The sequence below is a fragment of the Tilletiopsis washingtonensis genome (genome assembly GCF_003144115.1).
Source record: "Tilletiopsis washingtonensis strain MCA 4186 unplaced genomic scaffold FA09scaffold_14, whole genome shotgun sequence".
Classification (NCBI taxonomy): domain Eukaryota; kingdom Fungi; phylum Basidiomycota; class Exobasidiomycetes; order Entylomatales; genus Tilletiopsis; species Tilletiopsis washingtonensis.
In genome coordinates this window covers 566,039-587,156 of record NW_020312011.1, presented here as the reverse complement: position 1 = coordinate 587,156, position 21,118 = coordinate 566,039, and the positions used below count along the sequence as shown (strand labels likewise).

Sequence of the window (21,118 nt, the reverse complement as noted above, 5' to 3'; positions counted from 1 at the left end):
GGCCTCCTTCTCGCAGCCATCAGCAGACCCACAAGCAACGCGAGACCCCCGAGTATACGTCGATATCCTCGCACTGCGCAGTCGATCGCAGCCTACGAGGGTGCAGACCATGTCGCCGCAGCACTCCTCGCTGCTTTCCGTCGTGCGCTTCTGCCACAACTCGAATCCGTGGCAGGATGCTTCGCTGGCGCCGCTCTTCTCCGGCCCGCCGTCCGATGCGGCCTCGGTGCAGATCGGCTTTTTGCCGCCAGACGTCGTCGCGGCCGTGAGGCGGGACACGGACGCATGTGCGAAGGCCAAGGGTGGGCCGCCAGCCGTGCGCTGGTCCGACGACGGCAAGCAGTTCTGGATCAACGAGCAGCTCGGCTCGGCGCAGGCGCGCACGGACGCGCTCAATGCGCTGGCGCAGCACTGGCGTGCCAACAAGACGTTTGCCAACCCGCTTGACGGTGCGCTGCGTGTTCGAGTGGCGTGTCGCTAAGCTGACGCTCTGCGCATCGAGCAGGCTGGCGGGACGAGGTGAGAGCGTGTGCTGCAAGTCTCACCGTCTGAGCTCACCGCCGGCCAGCTGTACGCCGTGTATGGGCCGCCCGACCCGGCGTCCTCCTCCGCAGCACGGCCCAGCGCCTTTCTCAACCTCGAGCGAGCCGCCTGTGCTCTGTTTGGCGTCGCCACGTGAGCAGCTCTGCGGGCCCGCGGTCTAGCACTGGTAGAGTCATCGCCCCGCTGACCGTCGAATGCTGCAGCTTCGGTGTGCATGCCACGGTACGTGGCCCTCCTTCTCATCTCTGGCGTGACACTGCAGAGCTCACGCAGACCTGTACTGCAGGCCTACACGCCCGACTACCAGATCTGGGTGCCGCGTCGTTCAGCGACCAAGTCGACATGGCCAGGGTATCTGGACAACAGTGTGCGTCGCACTGTGGCCAAGAAGAGCCGTCTGCTGCGCTGTCGCTCACCTCTCGCCTCCCGCTCGTCAGGTCGCTGGCGGCATCACGGCCGGCGACCGGCCGTACGAGTCGATGGTGCGCGAGTGCGCCGAGGAGGCGGGGCTGGAGGAGACGCTTGTGCGCAGCTGCACCAAGGTGAGTATGGTTGACCGGCCGCCCGCTTGGTGGTGGCTCGTCCCTTTGCTCATATGCACTCTCTGCTGCCACAGCAAACGGGCGTGATCAGCTACTTCTACACGACGCCCGAGGGCTGGGTGCAGCCCGAGGTCGAGTGAGCCCAGTACGGACGAGCTTCTCGTGACACGGCGTGCTGAGTCCCACCCACGCAGGTTCACATACGACATTGCACTGCCCGCCGACGTCGTGCCACGTCCCGTCGACGGCGAGGCCGAGTCGTTTGAGCTGATGAGCGTCGAGCAGTGCGTGGCGAGCATGCGGCGCGGCGAGTGGAAGGCCAACAGTGCGCTTGGTGAGTTGCCGCACCCATCCTCGTCTCCTCCGCGCGCTCTGACAGCCCTGGCGCCGTAGTCCTCATCGACTTTCTCCTGCGCCACGGCCTGCTCACCTACGAGACGCTCGACTGCGACTTCCTGGCACTGACGTGTGCGCTGCACGCCGACCTCGGCCTGCCTGGCTGCTAGGCGAATGTCACACCTCACGCTGCATCGGCAGATTGCCTGACGGTGACGCTACGGGGCCCCGTCCTGCACCGTACGTCGAGCGTGGAGCGCGGTAGAACGCCGCACCTGCCCTTGTCAGCCGACAGTCTCATGCGGTCGAAGCAGCGGCTGTGGCTGCGTGAGCAATGCTGACTGCTGCGACAGAATATAGAGGGACCCGACGTATCAACTTGGCGCGCCCGAGGAGGAGGAGCAGGGCAAGGAGCGCTTCGCGAAGGCGTGCGGAGCTCGCCGGTGGAAGCCGCTGCGGCCGGCTTGCAGGCGCAGCGCCAGTCTCGGCACCGCACCTGGCAGGCGGGCTGGCGGCGCATGTCGATCCTCCACGCATCTCTCATGCGCGTCTGGTGCCGGCGGAGAGCGGCGAGCTGCAGCGCTGCAGCGACGCGCAGCCAGCTCGAGATCAACAGACGGGCGCAGCGCCGCGACGCCGCGAGCCGCCGGCGCCGCCGAGCGGAGTGCACGCGCAGGACGCGCAGAACGCACCAGGAGAAGGGCGGCGCCGACCCGGGGAGCGGCGGCAGAGGCAAGCTGCAGCCCGATGATGGGCCGCTCTGCCCTCTTCCGTTGTCCGGCAGCCGCGCTCTGTTGCGACAGCTGCCTGATGCGATGCTGCAGCTGCGTGCGAGGAAAGAACACGCCTCGCTTGGCGGCGCAACACGGCGCACCCACAGAGGGGCGCGCTCGCTCAACCGCCAGCCGGCCGGCCATGCCGCGCAGCAACGCACACGCACCACACACGCCCCGACGCCGGCGCAGGTACGGCGGGCGTGCAGCGCTCCGGGAGTGGGATGTGCTGCGTTCTGCGACGGTCGAGCGAAAGAGGCAGCGCTCGCCGCAGCGGCCGGGTGCTCGGCAGGGATGCGGCGCGTGCAGCGGCTAGCGTGGAGGGGCATGCCCCCGCATACACACGGCGGCCGCCGCGCCTTGCACCCTCGCCGGCATGGCTTGGCCAGCAGCATATGACATCCGCTCTTGCGCAATTCAGGGACGAGAGCGGCGACGCATCGTGCGCAGGAATCAAGGCCGAGGGACGCACCCTCTCCTGCGCGCGCTTGGCCGAAGGCTGGGCGGAGATGGAGGAGCAGGCGCTTAAGCACAGCAAGCGGCAGCCACCGTTCCATGGCGGCGCGGCCCCTCGGCGCCGCTGCCGCAGTTCCGAGCACCAGGCACGGCCACTTGAGGCCCTTTCTTAGGCCCTTCAGCCCGGCTCCCTTTCTCCTCTCATCCACATCCATCCTTTCTCGTCCCGGCCCTCGCTCTCGCCCACGCTCATTGCTCCCGCTCCCGCCGCTTCAAGAAGCACGCCCACACGCCGCACACCTGCTGCTGCGCCCCACACTCTCTTTTGTGCTTCGCCCTCACACCTCATCCAGCATGCGCTTCTCCCTCACCGCCGCCGCCCTCGTGGCTGCATTCGCCTGCATCTCTCTCTCGCCCGCCTCGGCTGAGATGGAGCGTGTGCCGCTCACCGCGCGCACGCTCGAGGAGCGCGCCGGCGGCGCGCCCGACGTCATCAACATTCCCATCAAGAACTTGACGCCCGAGGACGGCGTGTACGACGTGACGCGCAAGATCTACTACCAGAGCAACCTGTGGAAGGGACGCATCGCCGCGTCGCCCAAGAGCGGCAGCGGCCGCTTCAACGTGCTCATCCCCGGCGTCAGCAGCTCGGGCAACGGCGCCCAGCAGCTCGCCGGCCTCAGCACGGACCGCAGAAAGGGCGCCTCGGCGCTGTACGCCGTCGCCAAGGACAGCGGCGCGTTCCGCTTCGACGGCAGCCAGAGCACCAACGGGCCCTGCTCGTTCCACAAGTTCGACCTGCCGCTCAACGCCAACAGCAAGCCGGCGTGGAGCGTGTACTTCGACGCCGTGCAGAAGCAGTTCCAGTCGCTCTACGGCACGCGCCCCTTTGGCAACGTCGCCAGCGCCCAGGGCCCCGACGGCAGCTCGTACGTCATCTTCGCGCTCGGCGCGCCGGCCATCGCCAAGGTCTCCGCCGATGGGCGCACGGTGACGCCGTGGTACTTTGAGCAGAGCAACGGCTCGCAGCGCCCCGGCTTCACTGGCGTCACGTACATCCCGGAGACGAACATGATCATGGCGTACGGCGGCCCGCGCCCGCTCACCGCCTTCAAGCTCGACGGCAACCCGGCGACGGGCACGGCGATCAACGTGCGCATCAACGGCGACTTTGGCTCGCTCGCGGGCACGGAGAAGATCAAGAACATCCCCGCCAACGGCGGCGTCAACGCCGGCAGCTCGCGCCTCATCGCGACCAAGGCGCCCAACGTGTACAGCTTCAGCAGCACCGACGGCTGGAACAGCGTCTCGTTCCGCACGTTCACGCGCCCCGAGCTGCGCAGCAACGACCTCACCACCGTCGTCGAGGGCATCTACGGCGGCATCCGCAACGTGTACGCCAGCGGCGCCTACTTCTCCAACGGCCAGAAGGGCGGCCGCACCAACTACCCGCTGCTGCACATCGACGACGGCGTGCTCAACTGAGCGGACACCGGAGCCAGCCCTTGTCGTCATCCCTCTCCTCTCATCATCATCCCTCTCAGCACAGATACACAGCCTCGTTTACCCATCCCTCACTGCCCTGATGTCGCTACACACCATTCTGCGCCGCCGCCGCTCTTGCGCGCGCGCTGTTCCTGACACACTGCATCCCGCTGCCCTTCTAATCGCACGCATTGACTCGTCTGTGGCACTGAGTGGGTATCATTCTGCTTGACCGAGAAGCGCGCAAGAGTGGCCGGCCCGAGCGAGAGACGCCTGAACGCCTGGAGCGAGGCGTGCGGGCCTAAGGCGGGATGGTCGGGTCCTGCAGAGGCGCGCGCGTAAGTCGCAGCGAAGGCTAGGCCAGGCGACTCAGCTCACCTGCAGCACGACGAGGAGATACTTGTCGCCTTGCGGAAAGAGCCGTGTCAGCTCCGGGCGGCGTCAAGCTGCACCCGGCGCACTCACTCGGCGAGATCATCATCTCGTACTTCTTCGTGCGGATGCGCAGGAAGCCCAGGTCGTCCTGCATGCGAGGGTGGGCCATCGTCAGCTGTGTGTGCCGTGAGGTCGCGCTTGACTCGGGAGCATGGCATGCCCTGCAGCCGTCGCGCAAGCAGGGCAGTGCCGTGCCGCACCCGTCGCTATCAGCACAGCACGATGCACTGCAGCGCAAGCAACCGCTAGCAGCCAGCCGCCCTGCTTTTCGCCTCCTCCCTCGGACCCAGCCGCGCCTCCCTTCACCAACTGGCCTCTTCGGGAAGCGCACTTACGCCCTCTTCCGTGTCGGGGATCTCGGTGCCGAGGCAGGCGACGACGTTGCGCACCATGCGCGTGACCTTGCGCAGCTTCTCTGCGCGGCCGTGCGCTCCGGGCCCACTGGGGTCAAACGCCGCGCCGCCGGCACGGATGACGAGGGCGTCGGGGCGGCTGAGGATGAGGCAGCCAGTGACGTTGCGGTGCGCGGTGAGCTTGCTGAGCGTCGCCTCGACTTCCGGAGGAGGGCTCGGGGCGGATGCCGAGAGCGGCGCAGTGGGCGGCATGGGCGAGCCCGGCGGCGGCGGCGACGTGGTGAGGTTGTGCGGCTTGAGCGCGAGCGCGCTGGGCGAGAGGCGCGCGTGCGGGCCGTCGCTGGTGCTCATCGTGGCAGCAGCAGCGAGGTGGTGGTATGAGGCGAGGCGGGCAGGCGGCGCTGCTGAGCTCGTGGCTATCGTGGGTATCGGGTGTGGAGAGCAGGCAAGTCGGGCGAGCGCGAGCACGAGCCAGCATCTCGGGCACAGGGCCAAGACTAGACGGCAAAACGCCGGAGCCGCGCCCGGCGCCCTCGCGCCTAAGATAGCAGCTCAACCCGTTCCCACGCCCGCGTCATGGAGCATCCAGATTCCGGGCCGAAGACACCGCAGCCATCCGCACTCGCTGGGCCCTCGGCGTGTTTATCGTCAGCGCTGACGCTGGCGGAAGCGAGCCTGCGAGAGGCAGCTCAGCGGCGTGCGGCTGCTGTGAGAGAGAGTCAGAGTCTAGTCTGAGTCGAGTGGAGGGGAGCGCAGCCAGGCGCGCCGCCGCAGCCCGCGCCCGTCAGCCAGGACGCGACGCGCCGCGTGCCCCGTCTGCTCTCACAACCACCTCCCCACGCCGCGACCTTCTTCCCTGCCGCTCGAGAGCGCAGCCGGGCTGTCTTCGCGCCTGCTTCGATTGAAAGACGGGGCTCAACGTGCACTACCTTTCCGCTGCTTGTCAGGGTCTCGCAGCTGGCTATATGCGCAGCATGATGGGCGCAGCGCCGCCGCCGCGCTACGGCCCGAGCGGCGAGGGGCTCGGGCAATGAGTGATAGATGTCGGTCTCGCGCGCAGGCCCCGCACTTGAGCCTCGACCACGAATAGTCCGTGCCAGCTGCTGATGGCGCTTTCAAGGAGCAAGCCGCCGCTACGAGCATGGAGGCTCTGGGCAGGCGGCAGGAGGATCCGCATCAGAGCAGCTCAAGGCAGGCCAGCACACAGAGCAAAGGCTCCGACGCTAAAGCGCCACCTCTACGGCCATGCAGGGGCAGAACGTCTCGTGCCACGGCAGGCCCCTGTCGGCTTCTCAGCCGCTCAGACTCGCAAAGGAACGGGTAGCTCCTCCTCGACGGCGGCGAAGGTGTCAAGGTCCATGCTCCCAGGCGCCGCCGCCAGCTGCGCTATGCATCAGAACTGCGAGCTTGGTGCACAGGCCGTGTGCGCCGTGCAGGGACGAAGCTCGGAGCAGATATCAGACACGAAGGCACGTAAACGGGCCGGGAAGGCGCTTGCGCCGCGCCGCATCCTTCCAGACTCACGGCTCGGCCCCTCAAGGCCCGGGTGTCTGCCGCCGACGTGCCCCTACTTGCTCTCACAGCTCATCAGGCCGCGCACGACCCCGCTGCCAGGCTCCTGCTGTGAGGCTGTATAAAGCCGCGAGAGGCACGAGCGCTTGCGCTCTCGCCAGATCACCTTCTCCATCTCGGTCCCTCCACCCCGGCCGCGCGACGTGCAGCGACCGCCACCATGAAGCTCCCGCTTCCCACGTTCCTTGCGCTCCTCGCGCTAGTCCTCGCTGACGGCACCGAGGCCGGCAGTAAGAAGCCCTTCGGGCGCCCCGGGCAGCACCAGCACCGGCTGCTGGCCAAGCGCGTCGATGGCGTCACGCCCGTCGCCAAGAACCCGTTCAGCTCGTGGGCCAGCAAGGATGGCCTCGTCGGCTTTGCGCCGAAGGACGTGTCGCCGGCGATGAAGCTGCCCGACGCCAGCGTCGTGGACACGGCGGCACTGCAGAAGGCGCTCGAGAAGGGCTACTCGCTGCTCTCGGACGTCACGGCGGTCGTGGCCAATGCCGCAGCTCAGCAGCAGGACCAGCTCAAAAGCGCTACGGACGGCGCTGCCAACAAGACTGCTGATGCGAAGAGCGCGGCAGCAGGCGACAAGGACCAAGTCGCTGCCGTCACGGACAAGAGCGCCGACGCCAAGGAGCAGGCCGCCGACACGAAGGACAAAGCCGCAGCTGCCGTCGACCAGACAGCCAAGCTCGTCAAGAGCGACTCTTCGCAGCGCCGCGACGAGGACCCGCAGCAGCAGGCGTCGGACGCCAGCCAGGCCGCGTTCCGCCAGGGCTTCGAAGGCTTCAAGGACGTCGTCTCGGGCGTGAACGGCATCGTGCCCGGCGGGCTCGGCGCCGCGCTGAACAGCCTGACGAAGCTGCAGCCCCAGGTGCGCCAGAACGAGAGCGGCGGTGGTGCCTCAGCGGAGCTCAAGGACCTTGCGTCGCTGGTGAATCCCTTCATCGGCACGTCGATCGCGACGTACGGCAACGTCTTTGTGAGTATCTCCGCTTGTGTCGCATGGCTACGGTGGCTCACGCTCGTCCTCTATAGCCAGGCGCATCGGTGCCCTTTGGCATGGCCAAGATCGGCATCGACCTTGACAACACCTATGCGCCGAGTGGCTACAACGACGACCCGAACGCGCCCGTGCGCGGCATGTCGCTGCTGCACGATTCGGGCACCGGCTCGTCGTCGGGCAGCTACGGCAACTTTGAGTCGATGCCCATCGTCTGTGATGGCGGCTTTCAGAACTGCCCCGTGTCGCTCGATGCGCGCGCCGTGAACCGCACGATTCCCGGCAAGGACATTGCCAGCCCGGGCTACTTTAGCACGACGCTGCAGAACGGCGTGCAGATGGAGGCCACGAGCACGCGCCGTGCCGGTCTCATCCGCTACACATACCCGCTCTCGACGTTTGCCAAGGCTCGCGGCGGCACGCCGACGATCGTGTTCGACTGCTCCAACGACCTGCCGGGCACGTGGCGCGGCGGCAAGTGCCAGCTCGACAAGGCCAAGGGGCGCATCATGCTCAGCGGCACATGGGGCAGCTCGTTTGCCAGCGGCATCTTCTCGTACAAGGCGCACGCCTGCTACGACCTTACCAACAGCGGCGCCAATGTCATCGACCAGGCGGGCCTCTGGGCCGCCGACCGCTTCGGCATGAGCGCCGTAGACGAGAGCAAGACGTACGCGAACCTCACGCGCAACACCATCGGCGGCCAGCCGATCCAGACGGGCGCTGTGGTGAGCTTCAAGCAGTACCCCACGGTCAATGGCCTCGACGCGCAGATCACCTTCCGCGCCGGCGTCTCCTTCGTCTCCGCCGAGCAGGCGTGCCAGAACGCCGAGTCCGAGGTGCCGGCGTTCGACTTTGACGCCGTCGTGGCGCAGTCGCGCGCACTGTGGAACGAGAAGCTCAACCGCGTGCAGATCAGCAACGCCACGAACAGCACTGTCGCCACGATGCTCTACACATCGCTCTACCGTGCCTCGCTCACGCCGAACAACGCGACTGGCGAGACGCAGGGCGCATACGTCGGCACCCAGGCGCCCTACTTTGACAGCCTCTAGTAAGTCTGCACTCTCCTCAGTCAGTCACTATCTTACTCATTGCACAGCTGCACCTGGGACACGTTCCGCACCTTCTGGCCGTGGAACTCGCTCACGAGCCCGCGAGAGTTTGGCGAAGTGACGGCGACGTACCTCGACGCCTACGACAAGGAGGGCCACATTCCCGAGTGCCGCGCCAACAACGTGCCCGGCCTGTGAGTGCAAGAGACGCCGCAGTCGCTGCGTTGCTGACCCTCCGCCACAGGACGCAGGGCGGCAGCGACGGGACCAACGTCATTGCGGACTTCGCCGTCAAGTACGCCAAGTATGCGCCGCAGCTGGGCGTCTCGCTCGACCAGGCGTGGCAGGCGCTGCGCAACGACGCCTTCACGACGCCGCCGGAGTGGAACAACTTTGGGCGCCAGGTCGACGTGTTCCGGCAGTACGGCTACGTCCCCTTTGCTGTCTTTACCAACAGCACCGGCCGCCAGACGCGCGAGGCCTCGCGCACGCTCGAGTACGCATACAACGACTTTGGCATCCACAACGTCGGCCTGCTGCTCGGCAAGGCCGGCGGCGAGATGGACGCGCTGCTCAAGGGCGCCCTGTCGTACAAGAACACCTTCAACAAGGACATCCAGAGCCGTGGCTTTTCTAACTTTGTCGCAAAGCGTCGCGTAGATGGAAGTTTCCCGGAATTGGACCCCACCACATGCTCTCCCATCGACCCGTCGAACGAGAGCGTGTGCAGCCTTCAACAGGAGAACACCAGCGGCACTTATGAGTCGAGCAGCTGGGAGTACTCGCTGTTCGCGCCGCAGGACTTTGCCGGCCTGATCCAGCTGCTGGCCGGCGGCTCGCGCGAGGACTTCATCAAGCGCGTGGACGAGTTCTTCAGCGCCGGCATCTATCTCGCGGGCAACGAGCCGTCGTTCCAGACGCCCATCGTGTACCACTACGCCAACGCGCCGGCGCTCAGCGCCGAGCGCGTGCGCTCCGTCGTCGCGCAGAACTTCAACGCCGGCGGCGGCGGCATCCCGGGCAACGACGACCAGGGCGCCATGGCCACGCTGCTGCTCTTCCACCTCGCCGGCCTGTACCCGGTGCCCTCGACGCGCGAATTCCTCATCGTCTCGCCCTTCGTGCCCCAGTACACGATCTTCAACGAGCTGCTCGGCAGCTTCACCGTCACGGCCGCGAACTTTGACGAGCGCAGCCTGGGCGAGGTGCGTGCAGCGCCGTGTCGTGTGATGCTCTGCTGACCCCATCTGCAGACCCGGCCCAACGACGCGCGTCTCTACGTCGAGAGCGTCGCGATCAACGGCGTCGTGCAGGCCTCGCGCTGCCGCATCAAGCGAGTGCCCGCTTGCCCCTTGCCGCTTCACCACTGGCTCACCCCTCCCCAGCTTCGAGCAGCTGCTGCCCGGCGGCGGCGTGCACACCGACATTACCCTCACCATGACGGCGGACAAGGCCTCGGCCAACAGCTGCGGCGCCAGCGACGCCGAGCTGCCCAGCTCGCTCTCGACGGGCGGCTTTGCCAAGTTCTGAGCGTCTAGCATGAGAGGTCGATGGCGCCCATCGCAGCTCGGGATCTCCTCGAGCACGCAGCGCCTCGCAGCACGCTCACAGACTCCAGTAATATTTATGCCTTCCCTTCCGCTTGACGCGGGCTCGCCGTGGCACACAGCAATTCGGAGGCCCGGTGACGGAAAGAGCGGCCCGGATCTGCCGGAGGCGTAGGAGCAGCCAGCGGTGCGCGCAGCACGCTCTGGTGGCTCTAGCGAGAGAGCGGCTGGAGGCACGCAGCTTCGCTACCTGCAGCCAGCACGCGTCGCGGCTAGACGCTCTACACGTCGTCAGCGCGAATGACTGTGTTGCAGCGCTAGACTGCCTCTTCGTCTAGAGCTCCTACACGGTTACCCGCGCGCGTCCTCTTCCAGCGCGGCTGCATGGCTCTACGCGCACGTCTGTGCAGCGCATCTACCTGGCGCCAGTCAGGGACCAGTGTAGCACATCTAGCTGCGCGCTGCGGTGCCGTGCAGACGCTCTGCCGGTCATCAGCTTGACATGCGTGCAGCTGACTTACCCCGCACCACCCAAGCCTGCTGCCCGCAGCTGTGCTGAAAGACGGGTGCCGACGCTGGCAGCGGACGCTACATCTTGCAGATGTGCTGCTTTTCAAGGATGCGTCGCGACAAGGCTCGCAGCAGCATTCGATGCGACTTCGCATCTGCGCGCCACAGGCGCAGGCATCACAGGCGATAACCCAGGCGCGCGCCGAGAAAGATGCCAGGTGTTGTACATTGCGATGAGCACGAGAGAGAACCGATCCAGCGAGCAAGCGGAGAGAAGGTATGGCGCAGGCGATGGTGCGTCTATCGGATCACCGGCCGCCCTCGACGAGCGCGGCGATGCGGTCGGCGCGCGCGTCGGGCGTGCCGGCCTGCACGAGCTTGACGATGTTGGCGCTGAGGCAGAGGGCGAGGACGATGATGCCGTACTGTGAGCAGACAGGTGAGCCGCGGCGGAGGAAGGCTACGATAAGGCGAGCGCACCAGGGCAAGCAGCTGTGCGGGCCGCAGGAAGCGGTTGCCGCGCTCGTCGCGGTGCAGCACCGAGTAGAGAATGCCGGGTAGCTGTGAGATGCGTCAGGGATGGTGTGTAGCTTGCGCACAGTGGCGACACGCACGATGAAGGAGATTGTCGTTGAGCCGACGGAGCCGACGAAGCCGAGCACGAGACCGACTGTGCGCTGGTCAGCTTTGGGCCACGCGGGAAGCACGCATGCAGCACGCACGGTCGTCTATGAGCAGCGAGATGGTGAAGGTGCTCGCAAGGATGACGCCGGTGATCAGGCACCTGCGCATGGTGTCAGCCAGAAAGTGGCACAGCGAGGCGCACGACGCACCAGCGGCCAATGGCCATCTCCTCGGGCTCGTCTTCTGCTTCGGGCTCGTCGCCATCGGGCAGCAGGCGCTCGTGCGACTCGGCTTGCGTCTCCTCCTGCTGCGCCGCCGTCGCCGGCAGCTCCTCGGGCCGCGGCGTGCGCGTAAAGACCTTGTCGATGGCTGCGCGGCACGGGTGCACCTGCAGCGGATACGAAAAGGCGACGAGAATGACGATGGCGATGCGCGCAAAGCACACGACGCCGTCGTTGGGATACATGGCGATGATGTTGCTGCCGACTGCCGAGCCGAACGACGCGTAGCCCAGCACGCCGACGAGCTGCGCAAGTGTCAGTGGGCGCAGGTCTGCAGCATGCGCGTGACGCACCAGATACACGCAGGCCGCTGCACCGATGGCGCCGTAGATGGCCGTCTTCATGCGCTCAAAGTGCCGGTCGTGCCGCGCCGCGAGCTCGTTGTACACGGGCAGGCAGTTTTGCGCGCACGTAAACGCTGCTTGGGGTCAGTACGGACCTCTGTGGATGTCAACGCCTTGACGCACCGAAGACGAATACCGGGAAGATGCCGACGAAGTGGTGCCCGTCGATGTTGAACCAGTAGACGTCGCCCGGTGGCGGCAGCGTGGCCTTGTGCGAGGGCAGCGAGTAGAGCACGACGATGAGCACGAGGTAGAGCACCGCGATGAGGCTGCAGAGGGGTGAGCGCAAGCGTGACAGCGGTGGCGGGGCACGCACGAGAGGTACGACGTGTGCCGCAGCGAGTCGAGGCGCCGCAGGAAGCAGAACGGCACTGCGGCGGGCGTGAGCAATTGGTCACACTGCGTCGCTACCGCACGCACCGAGCAGAATCATGAACACCAGGATCCACACGTTCCGGTCGAGCGTCCAGTGCGGCAGCTCCTCGGCCGAGGTCCCCGCGAGCTTGGCAAAGGAGAGCACGACCTGCGGCATGAGCTGGCCGTTGATGATGAGGTAGCTGCGTTGGGTGAGTGAGTGGTGATCTACGGCGGAGCAAAGCGACACAAGGCTGATCTCGATTCGGAGCTACCCAGCATGCGCCGACATCGCGGTTTGCCGGCTGCGGTCGGGCGCGGCCTCACAGAGCGCAGCCAGTGCGTCACGGCCGTGTCACAGCCTGCGCCATACGCCGTCCTCGCCGCGGAGGCCCTTCGCACAGCCTACATGCGCCATGGCCGTGGTGGCCTGTCGTTGCTGTGACAGCTAGCATGCCTGGCCCTCGCCCTCGCCGAGATGGCCCTTCTCGCACCCTACATGCGCTGCCTCGTCGCGGTGGCCCATCATAGCCTACATGCGCTGCCTCGCAAGGCTCAGCCGCCGCCGTCGCCACCATCCATGACTGCTGCTGCTCTCACCTGATCGACACGCCGTAGCACTTGAGCGCAATGGCCAAGTTGAACAGGCGCGCGGCCCGCGGGATCGCCCGCTGCGCCAGGCTGCCGAAGCTCTGCTGGCGCCCGCCCACCGTGCGCGCACACGCCACGAGCAGCAGCAGGCCTGCCGCACTCGTCGCCGCACACCAGCAGATCAGCGCCGCGCCCGGGATCAGGCCCGTATGCCGGAACGCGCCGGGCGTCGCGAGCGCGCCGGAGCCGATGAGCGTGTTGGCGAGGTTGGCCGTCGAGCTGAAAAGCGTGCCGCCGGGCGCACCCGCCTTGCGCGCGGCGGGGCGCGGCGGAAGCTGCGGCATGGTGGTGTGTGAGGGGTGCGGTGCAGCGAGGGACAGCTGGCTGGCGGTGGTGGTCAGGAGCAGCTCGGCGGCGCGGCGGCGCAGTGGCTGGTGCGGTGCCTGGCGCCGTGCCTGAGCCGCCGCGCCGCGGAATGCGCGCCGCATGCCCGCTCCGCCAGCGCTCCACTCCACTCGCAGCGCCCTCAGCTCTTCGCCGAAACTCGCCGCACGATCCATTCAGAGCATGCGCGTGACGGACACGCTGCCATCGTGGAAAGTACAAGAGGGTGGTGCGGAAGAGAGCTACGAAAAGTGGCGTGGAAGAGAGCTACAGGATGGGTGACGGAACAATGACGTGCGAGCCGACGGCGCTCTCCTTGGTGGAGGAGCGACAGCCGAGGTGACAGGCGTGACGCGAGTGACGAGCGAAGCGTGGACGAGGCTTTGAGAGCAGTGGCCGAGCGGCGAAAGAAACAAGAGAGCGAGCTTGCGTGTGCCGAGCCGTGCGGCGAGCGGCTCGTCGTTGATGGCCTTGCGCCTTGATGGGAGAGCGGCAGCCGAGGTCGCAGAAGGAAGCCGAGGGCAAAGAGTGACCGCAGAGTGACGAACGAAGCTTGATGGATGAGTGACGAGCGAGACCTGACCTTTGAAGAGGTGACGGCTGAGTGACGAGCGAGACTTGACCTTGCAAAAGAAGAGGTGTCGGCCGAGGCGAGAGGATGAGAACGAGATGAGGTGGAGAGAGAGAAAACTACGCGTGTGTGAGTGCGTATGCGTGAGGTGCGCCGAGCGAGACGTACCTTGGCGCCGCTACGAAACGGCTGCACCAGTGCTGAGGCGCCGGGAGAGCGAGACCCGCTGCGTGCTTAGCGACGGGCGCCACGACGCATGTCCTCAGGCGGATCGAGAAGACGCATGACGTCCGCTCTGCGCCTGCGGCGATACTCCTCCTCAGCTGCCTTGAGGGAGGGCAAGTCCTTGATGAATTCGTAAAAGGCGCCTTTCGGAGATTGCGTCGCCAGCGGGCGCAAGATCTGTTGCGTGCATGCATCAGCAAGAGGCTTTGCACGACTTCAAGGTGCGAGCAACCCACCGATCGAGGGACTTCGGGCCACGCAGCTGAATCAATCTCGCCCCGGTGGCGCCACTGGGCCAGCATCTCCTCGTAGATCTCCACGGCGCGCTCTCCCGCCAGAGTCATGGCCGGCATCTTGGTAAAGGGAAGTCGGCGGAGGACTTGTTGTGGAGGTGAGGCAGAAAGGAACCTGCGCGGTGGGGGTGGAGGCGGGCAGGAGCTTGCGCTGGAGGGCGTGATGGGGTCGGGATGGAAGGGCGACGCGCAGCGGCACGGCTCTGGGCTGCCCAGCTACCCCATCCGCTCTGCGTCTGGCGGCTGCCGCAAGCCGGAGCGCGGCGCCGCGGCAACTCTGCTGCGGCTGTGCTTCGTTGCGCGGTGACGTGGCTATGTTGCGTCTGCTGCGCTGGCAAAGTGGCCTCCGCGCTGGTGCTGCCTCGGGCACCTCGGCGGCGGTGGGATGCCCGAGGGCGGCGGTCGGCCGAGCGCGCCCCCTGAGCGCTGGCGGTGCTGCGCGACGTGCGCGCGCGCGCGTGCGCGTCTCGCGTTTCCTCCTCGTCTGCCGCTGCGGGAGCACGACGCAACACTGCGACGCAGCTGAGGACACTCTTTGAGCTCTCATGCTAGTGCAGCTTTCCTTCAAAGGCGGCCGTCGGTGGTCTGTGATGCATCGCAAGCAGATGCCCGCAGGTGGAGTGGACCCTCGGCGGCGCGGCCGCGGGTTCCGCGGCGATGCGCGACCCTCAGGGGGAGCCGCCGCGCGCCTTTGCGAGCGTCCGAGAGCGTGCGCGATCGTCGCCCTCAGAGCCACCAGCCTCTGCTTCTCTTGTACACAGCTTGCTGACTCCCTCACTTCTTCTCCCTGCTCGCGCTGCTGAGACGGACGCACGCCTTGCACATGTGTTGAGGGTGATGGGATTGCGTCAGCACGAGGCTGCGCGAGTGTGTGAGGGAGCACAAGAGGGTAACGTGAGAAAGCACGCGAGAGGAGGATGACGTGAGGGAGCACATGAATGGAAAGCGACGTGGCATAGTGAGTGCTGCCCGCGGCCAGTGGCGGCCGCCTTGGTCGAGTGATGGGTCGATGAGTGGAACTGGTGACGAGAAGATGCGCTGATGAGCGATGTGGTCTGGAGTGAAGAAGCTGGCACGGCGCTCGTGTTCGTGTTGGGTGCGGCCGGCTCGTGGAATGGATGCTGCGGTGACGTGGGATGTCGTGACGTGAAGAGATGGCTCGTGATGGAACGTTGGGAGTGGCAGGTCGGCGCCGTTCTGCGAATGGTTCGTCAGAGTGGTGACAGAGCTTGCGAGCACGGTCAGATGCTCACCGACTTGGCGGCTCGAAGAGCCACAGGACTTGCACCTCAGGCGGACGAGCCGGCCTCGTCGCCCGCGCCAGGCTCGGCCTTGACGCTGGAGTCGGGCTCGGTCTTGACGCTAGAGCCGGGCTCGGTCTTGTCGCCGGCGCCAGGGTCGGCATCATCGTCGAAGCGGCGGAAGGCCTCGTCGTCGGAGCCATAGTCAGGCTCATCGCCGGAGCTGCGGTCCGTCGCGTCGTTTGCGTAGCTGGCAGCCTCGCTGCTGGTGCCGTCGCTGTCGTCGGCGTGGCGCGCACGCTTGCGAGCTCGCTCGCGCCAGTATTCGCCGGCAAACTTCTCGGTCAGGGCTTCGATGGCTTGGCGACGGAACATGTGGAAGGTGGTGGGCGTTTCGTGGCTGATACCGCACGCATAGCCGCAGAGGCGCAGCATCTTGCGGTCCCTCTTGATGGTGCTCGTGCTCCCCTCGTTGAGCATGCAGACCTCGCCCGTGGCGGTGGTGGTGCACTGTGGCGCGAGGGTCTCAGTCCACAACGTCACGCGTAAGGACGCCCACATGGCACTCACGCGGCGGAAGACGAAGTTTGCCGTCTTGCTCTCGAGCTGCCGAATCGGAGCCTTGTTTTGCCACGCGAGCTTGAGAGTTCCGTCCTCGAGGACGCGCACCGGATCCGCAGCATTGTCCTCCCACACGCCCTGCAGCTTGCCGAGCGCGAGCAAGTCGCGGATCGGACAGACCAGCGCGTCGTCGTAGTCAATGTAAAGAGCGACAGACTTGAACTTGCTGTCATCTGCACGGTGGCCTGGGATGTGTGAGTCGAGGCCGTCATTGTGCGCTGCATGGCTGCTCACCCTTGAGGAGGCGAATCTTGACCTCGACCACGATCGTGCCAGCCGTGCCCTCCGGACCGCCGAGGAAGAAGAAGTCGAGGTCACGCCAGCGCAGCGCGTCGGGCGCAAGTGCAGGCTCGAGCGAGTAGAACGTGACGACACCATCCTCGTTGACGGCTTGGGGTCCCTGATACTTTGCCGTGCGCACGAGCTCGCTGGAACGCGATGCGGTGAATAGCAGCAGCTTCGTGAAGGTAGTGAAGCTGAGGCGCTCCTCGGCGCAGCGAAAGGGAATCTCGTCGTTGCTGCTCGCCGCCTGCAAAATGGCGCGGAAGTCGGCCGGCGTTGACACCGGCTTCTCGTGCCATGAAGTGGTGAGCTTGTGGCGCTCTTGCAGCGTCGTTTCGATGAAGATCTGCACGCGAGCGATGTACTGCGCAGGCGCGTTAGTCTTGGCCTGAGGTGGCGAGCATATGACTGACCTCCTTGTCGGCGTGCTTTACTCCCGTCAGGCGCTCCATGCCGTCCCATGCGTTCTTGACGATCTCCGTCAGAGTGCTCACCTCCATGGGAGGGTACTGCACCTCGACTGCCGCATGGTAGTCGGCGTCGTCTTCATCTTGCGCTTGCGCACGCGGCGTGGGACCGACGCCCGTCGCAGCGCGGTAGTTGGCGAAGCCAAGCCACCACTTCTGCGGCAGCTCCGGTCCGTTCTTGGAGAAGTATCGCAAGAAGTCCTCTTCGTCGTGGTGTTCCGTGACGAAGCTCTTCAGCTCGAGCACAGCGTCGTACTGACGACGGGCACGGCCGACAGAGATGACCTGCATGGCGTTCATTTTCGCCTCTATAGCGGCCTCAAGGGCGCGCAGCCCCGCGGGCGAGTCGTCGAAGCCGACGGACTTAGCTGCCGCCGCGGCACGCCCTTCGGCGCGCACTTGACGACGGGTGAGACCAGCGGTGCTGCGGCCTGCGGCGGTGCTGGAGCCGGCGGCGGTGCTGGGGCTGGCAGCTTCATCTTGGCGTGCGAGCACAGCCTCGCGGGACATGTCGGCGCCGCGATTGGCGGCGTTCGCCTTGCCCTTCGCTGCAGCCCGCGCCTCGCGGGCCAAGCCAGCGGCGCCGCCACGGGGAACGGGCAGCTCCATGGCGGAGCGCTGGGAGCGGAGAGACTGAGAGCGAAGAGAGGAACAGCAGAGAGTAGTGAAGGAACAGAATGCGGCGATGGGAGGGGAGGAGGAGGCGAAGGGGTGGCTGCGCGCGCAGCGCGTGTCAGTGTAAGTGTGGAGCAGCACGCGTAAAGTGGAGTACAACACCTCGCTGTAATCAAGCAACACTCTCGTTGTAATCGAATTACAGCTCGTTGTAGCTCGGCTTTGCTCGCGCCCGAGCCGGCGGCCCGCGGACTCCGCGGCGCGCGCGCGCGGCGCGGCACGTGTCAGGGGGCGGCGCCGCTCCTTCTCGCATCCTCCTCCCCCTCCTCTCCCTCTCCCTCGCACACTGGACGTCGGCGTGATCGGTGGATTGCGTGAGCATCAGAAGCAGGCTAATGATGTGGAGGGAAACACGCGAGCACGCCCGCCAATGACAAGGTAGTACAGGGGAGCAGCGGGACACGGCGGGGATATCAAGGTGGGAAGCGGAGGGGTGGGGGACGCGATGGGGCGCTCGAGGCGGTTTTGCACGAAAGTGGGTAGGAGTGATGGCGAGAAGGAGCTTTTTACAGCGCCGTGCCGTTCTCCTTGACCTCCTGCAGCACCTTGGAGTCGAGCTGGCCCGTGTGCGACGCGCCGCCGGCCAGAACAGCAAAGGTCTGGCTGGGCTTCCACGCGGCACTCTTGCGAGGCGTCGTCTCCTCGAACATGCGGTCGACCTGCTCCAGAGTCAACCCCTTCGTCTCCTTCTCGTCATTTCCAATGTCAGCGTCATCAAAACGGGGTTTTAAGGGCCTCCAGATACTCACGGGCACAAGGAAGTACGCGTAGACAAAGGCGGCCGTGCAGAGCGCGCCCCAGACGAAGAACACCGACGAGCGCAGGTTGCCCTCGTCGGGGCCGACCATGTAGGGCGTGATGACGGCAATGATCGTGTTCCAGAGCCAGTTGGAGGCCGTCGAGAGACCCACACCGCGCGAGCGGACCGGGAGCGGGAAGATCTCGCCGATCAGGACCCAGGCGCCGGGACCCCAGGTGGTGGCTGTGAAGGGGAAGAAGTCAGCATGGTTCTGGAGCACCGCAGAAGGAGACGAACCGAAGAAGAAGATGAAGATCGCTGCGGGGAGGCCCAGGAGGGTCAGTAAAGGTCGCGCGAGGTCAGGAGGCATGGGGACTGACCAATGAAGGCGACCTGAGCGTTGACAGCGGCAATGTTCGTCGCAACGGCCTCGCCGGCAGCGTTGGTGGTCGTCTTGTTGAAGCCCACGGTCACACCAATGATGGCGACGAGGAACTGGCACACGAGCATGCCAAAGGCGCCCCAGACGAGGAGCGGGCGGCGGCCGTACTTCTCGACGGTGTAGAACGAGATGGGCGTCGAGCACACGTTGACGATGGTGAAGATCATGCTGATGATGAACGGGTCGCTGATGGCGCCGGTCGACTTGAGGAAGGGCGTCGAGTAGTAGAAGATGAAGTTGACACCGGTCCACTGCTGCATCATCTGCAGCGACGTGCCGAGGATGGTGCGGCGCAGGTTGCTCTGCGCGCTCCAGATGGAGCCGCTGAAGCACGCGGCCCACGAGCCGAACCACGAGTTGGTGGGCATGGCGCGGCGCTCGTAGTCGGCGTTGGCGACAATCTCGGCGAGCTCCTGCTCGACGAGCTCCGAGTCGAGCGGCTGGCCGCGCAGCTTGCTGAGCATGCTGCGCGCCTGCTCGATGCGGCCGCGCTTGACAAAGTAGCGTGGCGACTCGGGCAGCAGGAAGAGGCCAAGCGCGAGGATGAGGCCCCAGGCGAACTGGATGCCAATCGGGATGCGGTACGAGCCGCTGTCGGCGCGGTTGCTCGTGAAGTTGTTGATGATCGAGGCGAGCATGATGCCGATGGTGATGCAGAACTGGTAGCCCGAGACGATGGCACCGCGGACCTTCTTGGGCGCGACCTCGGACATGTACAGGATGATGATGGCAGAGACAAAGCCGACACCGAAGCCGGCAACGAGGCGGCCGACGACGATCGTGGCGAGGCCGGAGGCGGCGAACATCTGAATGATCACACCAATGATGTAGACGAAGCAGCCGGCAATGATGGTCGGGCGGCGGCCGAGCATGTCGGCGAGGTCACCGGCAATGATGGCGCCGAAGAACGTGCCGGCCGAGAGAATCGAGACGATGAGCGACGTGTGGCTCGAGCTGATGGCCTCCTGGCCGGGGCCGGCGATGGCGTCGATGAAGGGGCGCGCCGAGAGCACACCGTTGATGTATCCGGAGTCGCTGGAGGCGGAGTGGTGTCAGTTCTGCAGGAAGAGACGCTCCCACCACCGCCGCCGTTGCGTCTGGGCTGTCTGTACTCACTAGCCGAAGAAGATGCCGCCGAAGGAGGCGAAGGCACACATCAGGTACGCCTTGATCGTGACGGGCGCCTCGACGCGGTCGAGCGTCGTGGCGGCGGCAAGCGTGGGCTGCTCGTGGACGGGCGAGCCCTTGGGCTCGGGCGTGTGCGAGCCGTGCATCGTCGTGTCCTTGATGTCAGACATGGCGAGGGAGGGTGGGCGAGGGGTAAGGTGTGGTGCTGAGTGGGGCAACGGGCGGCGGGGTGCGCCTTCTTATGGCTTTTCGCGGGGCAGCGAGCGGGTGAGAGGCGGAGGCAGCGGCGATGCGGAGGCGCGCAGGGAGCAGAGCAGACGCGGCGGAGGTGCCTCCTTGCCCTTCGCGTGCCGCTGCATCCAGCTCTCCTGCCGCGGCGGCCGCGCTGCCCCAGCCACGCCCCAGGGCCAACACGAGTGGCGCTCGGGCAGCCGGCCTGCATGCACGCTAGCATCAGCAGGGGCGCTGCCGTACAGTGCAGGGCCACGCTGGGCCGTCCGTGTTGTGCCCGAGGCAAGACGCGGGGCAGCGGGGCAGAGGAGCAAGCGCCGCCGCAGGGCAGGTGAGATGCAGGCAGGCGGGGACAGCGCCGCCCGAGCGCCGCCGGCGGAGTCTGGGCCACTGCACCACTGTGTGGGCGCGGGGCACCGCACCGCTCCAACGCTGGTGCGGCGCTGACTGCGGCTGCGGCTGCACCTGCCAGAGAGCGCAGCCGCGGCACGTCGCCGGCGACCCAGCGCGCGGGCGAGCTCGCGTGGGCTGGGCGGGGCTGGACTGCGCCTCCTTCGCGCGTCTGTCGCTTGCCGCCCTCTCGCGGCACCACACTCGACACCCCGGGTCGCCTAGCGTGGGGCCCCTTGCCCTGGCGCCACTCTCCCCGCGCTCGATGGCCGCAGCGCAGCAATGTCCGAGCATCAACGCTCTTCCGGCGAGTGCTGCCGCCGCCGCCGCCGAATTGGACAATAGGGGGCCACTCGACTCGGCGGTGCCTGACGGGTGCTCGGCGGCACCTTGGCGAGCACCGGAGCCGGAGGGGCTGCGCAGCCGCCTGGTAAGAGGAACAGGCCACGAGAGCAGCACGGCGAGACTCGTCGGGCAGACTCGTCGGTCCTCGGGCCGCATGGCGAGGGTCAGGGCGACGACGAGACGAAGAAAAAGTGGCAGCCATCGAGAGGACGCAGATGCGCCGGCTTGCTCGGCCACGGCCGCGGGCGCACTGCTCAAGGGCGCGCACGGCGAGTCAAGACACAGGCGCCATGCG

The 21,118-nt window shown here is 66.4% G+C and overlaps 7 protein-coding genes across 7 annotated transcripts; 3 read left to right on the top strand and 4 right to left on the bottom strand.

Annotated features, from left to right (window-relative positions):
• Positions 1-29: 29 nt before the first annotated feature.
• On the top strand, positions 30-1,770 carry FA09DRAFT_330844 (hypothetical protein). The gene is made up of 9 exons (XM_025742765.1): positions 30-449; positions 506-519; positions 569-675; positions 747-765; positions 830-910; positions 981-1,085; positions 1,160-1,221; positions 1,280-1,419; positions 1,479-1,770. Exons 1-9 carry the CDS (start codon positions 110-112, stop codon positions 1,589-1,591), a joined length of 981 nt encoding a protein of 326 aa, XP_025597491.1. The 5' UTR covers positions 30-109; the 3' UTR covers positions 1,592-1,770.
• A 1,084-nt stretch (positions 1,771-2,854) lies between these two features.
• Positions 2,855-4,336, top strand: FA09DRAFT_330843 (the major Malassezia Sympodialis allergen mala S 1). Its single transcript, XM_025742764.1, has one exon. It carries the CDS (start codon positions 3,005-3,007, stop codon positions 4,133-4,135), a length of 1,131 nt encoding a protein of 376 aa, XP_025597490.1. The 5' UTR covers positions 2,855-3,004; the 3' UTR covers positions 4,136-4,336.
• A 92-nt stretch (positions 4,337-4,428) lies between these two features.
• Positions 4,429-5,358, bottom strand: FA09DRAFT_330842 (hypothetical protein). The gene is made up of 3 exons (XM_025742763.1): positions 4,601-5,358; positions 4,514-4,542; positions 4,429-4,457 (listed from the first exon to the last, which is right to left on the bottom strand). The coding sequence occupies exon 1, from the start codon at positions 5,272-5,274 to the stop codon at positions 4,873-4,875; it is 402 nt and encodes a 133-aa protein (XP_025597489.1). The 5' UTR covers positions 5,275-5,358; the 3' UTR covers positions 4,429-4,457; positions 4,514-4,542; positions 4,601-4,872.
• A 2,029-nt stretch (positions 5,359-7,387) lies between these two features.
• On the top strand, positions 7,388-10,305 carry FA09DRAFT_65091 (glycoside hydrolase family 92 protein). Its single transcript, XM_025745766.1, has 6 exons — positions 7,388-7,462; positions 7,523-8,537; positions 8,586-8,732; positions 8,783-9,743; positions 9,792-9,871; positions 9,924-10,305. Exons 2-6 carry the CDS (start codon positions 7,543-7,545, stop codon positions 10,066-10,068), a joined length of 2,328 nt encoding a protein of 775 aa, XP_025597488.1. The 5' UTR covers positions 7,388-7,462; positions 7,523-7,542; the 3' UTR covers positions 10,069-10,305.
• Positions 10,306-10,760: 455 nt separating this feature from the next.
• FA09DRAFT_330840 (hypothetical protein) lies at positions 10,761-13,171 on the bottom strand. The gene is made up of 10 exons (XM_025742762.1): positions 12,799-13,171; positions 12,265-12,401; positions 12,161-12,215; positions 11,968-12,113; positions 11,794-11,918; positions 11,429-11,745; positions 11,318-11,379; positions 11,210-11,265; positions 11,076-11,156; positions 10,761-11,020 (listed from the first exon to the last, which is right to left on the bottom strand). Exons 1-10 carry the CDS (start codon positions 13,131-13,133, stop codon positions 10,904-10,906), a joined length of 1,431 nt encoding a protein of 476 aa, XP_025597487.1. The 5' UTR covers positions 13,134-13,171; the 3' UTR covers positions 10,761-10,903.
• Positions 13,172-15,339: 2,168 nt separating this feature from the next.
• On the bottom strand, positions 15,340-17,850 carry FA09DRAFT_64888 (hypothetical protein). The gene is made up of 5 exons (XM_025745765.1): positions 16,901-17,850; positions 16,359-16,770; positions 16,074-16,309; positions 15,516-16,013; positions 15,340-15,459 (listed from the first exon to the last, which is right to left on the bottom strand). Exons 1-4 carry the CDS (start codon positions 17,480-17,482, stop codon positions 15,552-15,554), a joined length of 1,692 nt encoding a protein of 563 aa, XP_025597486.1. The 5' UTR covers positions 17,483-17,850; the 3' UTR covers positions 15,340-15,459; positions 15,516-15,551.
• FA09DRAFT_330837 (general substrate transporter) lies at positions 17,671-20,033 on the bottom strand. Its single transcript, XM_025742761.1, has 5 exons — positions 19,846-20,033; positions 18,668-19,764; positions 18,585-18,605; positions 18,298-18,530; positions 17,671-18,234 (listed from the first exon to the last, which is right to left on the bottom strand). Exons 1-5 carry the CDS (start codon positions 20,025-20,027, stop codon positions 18,055-18,057), a joined length of 1,713 nt encoding a protein of 570 aa, XP_025597485.1. The 5' UTR covers positions 20,028-20,033; the 3' UTR covers positions 17,671-18,054.
• Positions 20,034-21,118: the final 1,085 nt, after the last annotated feature.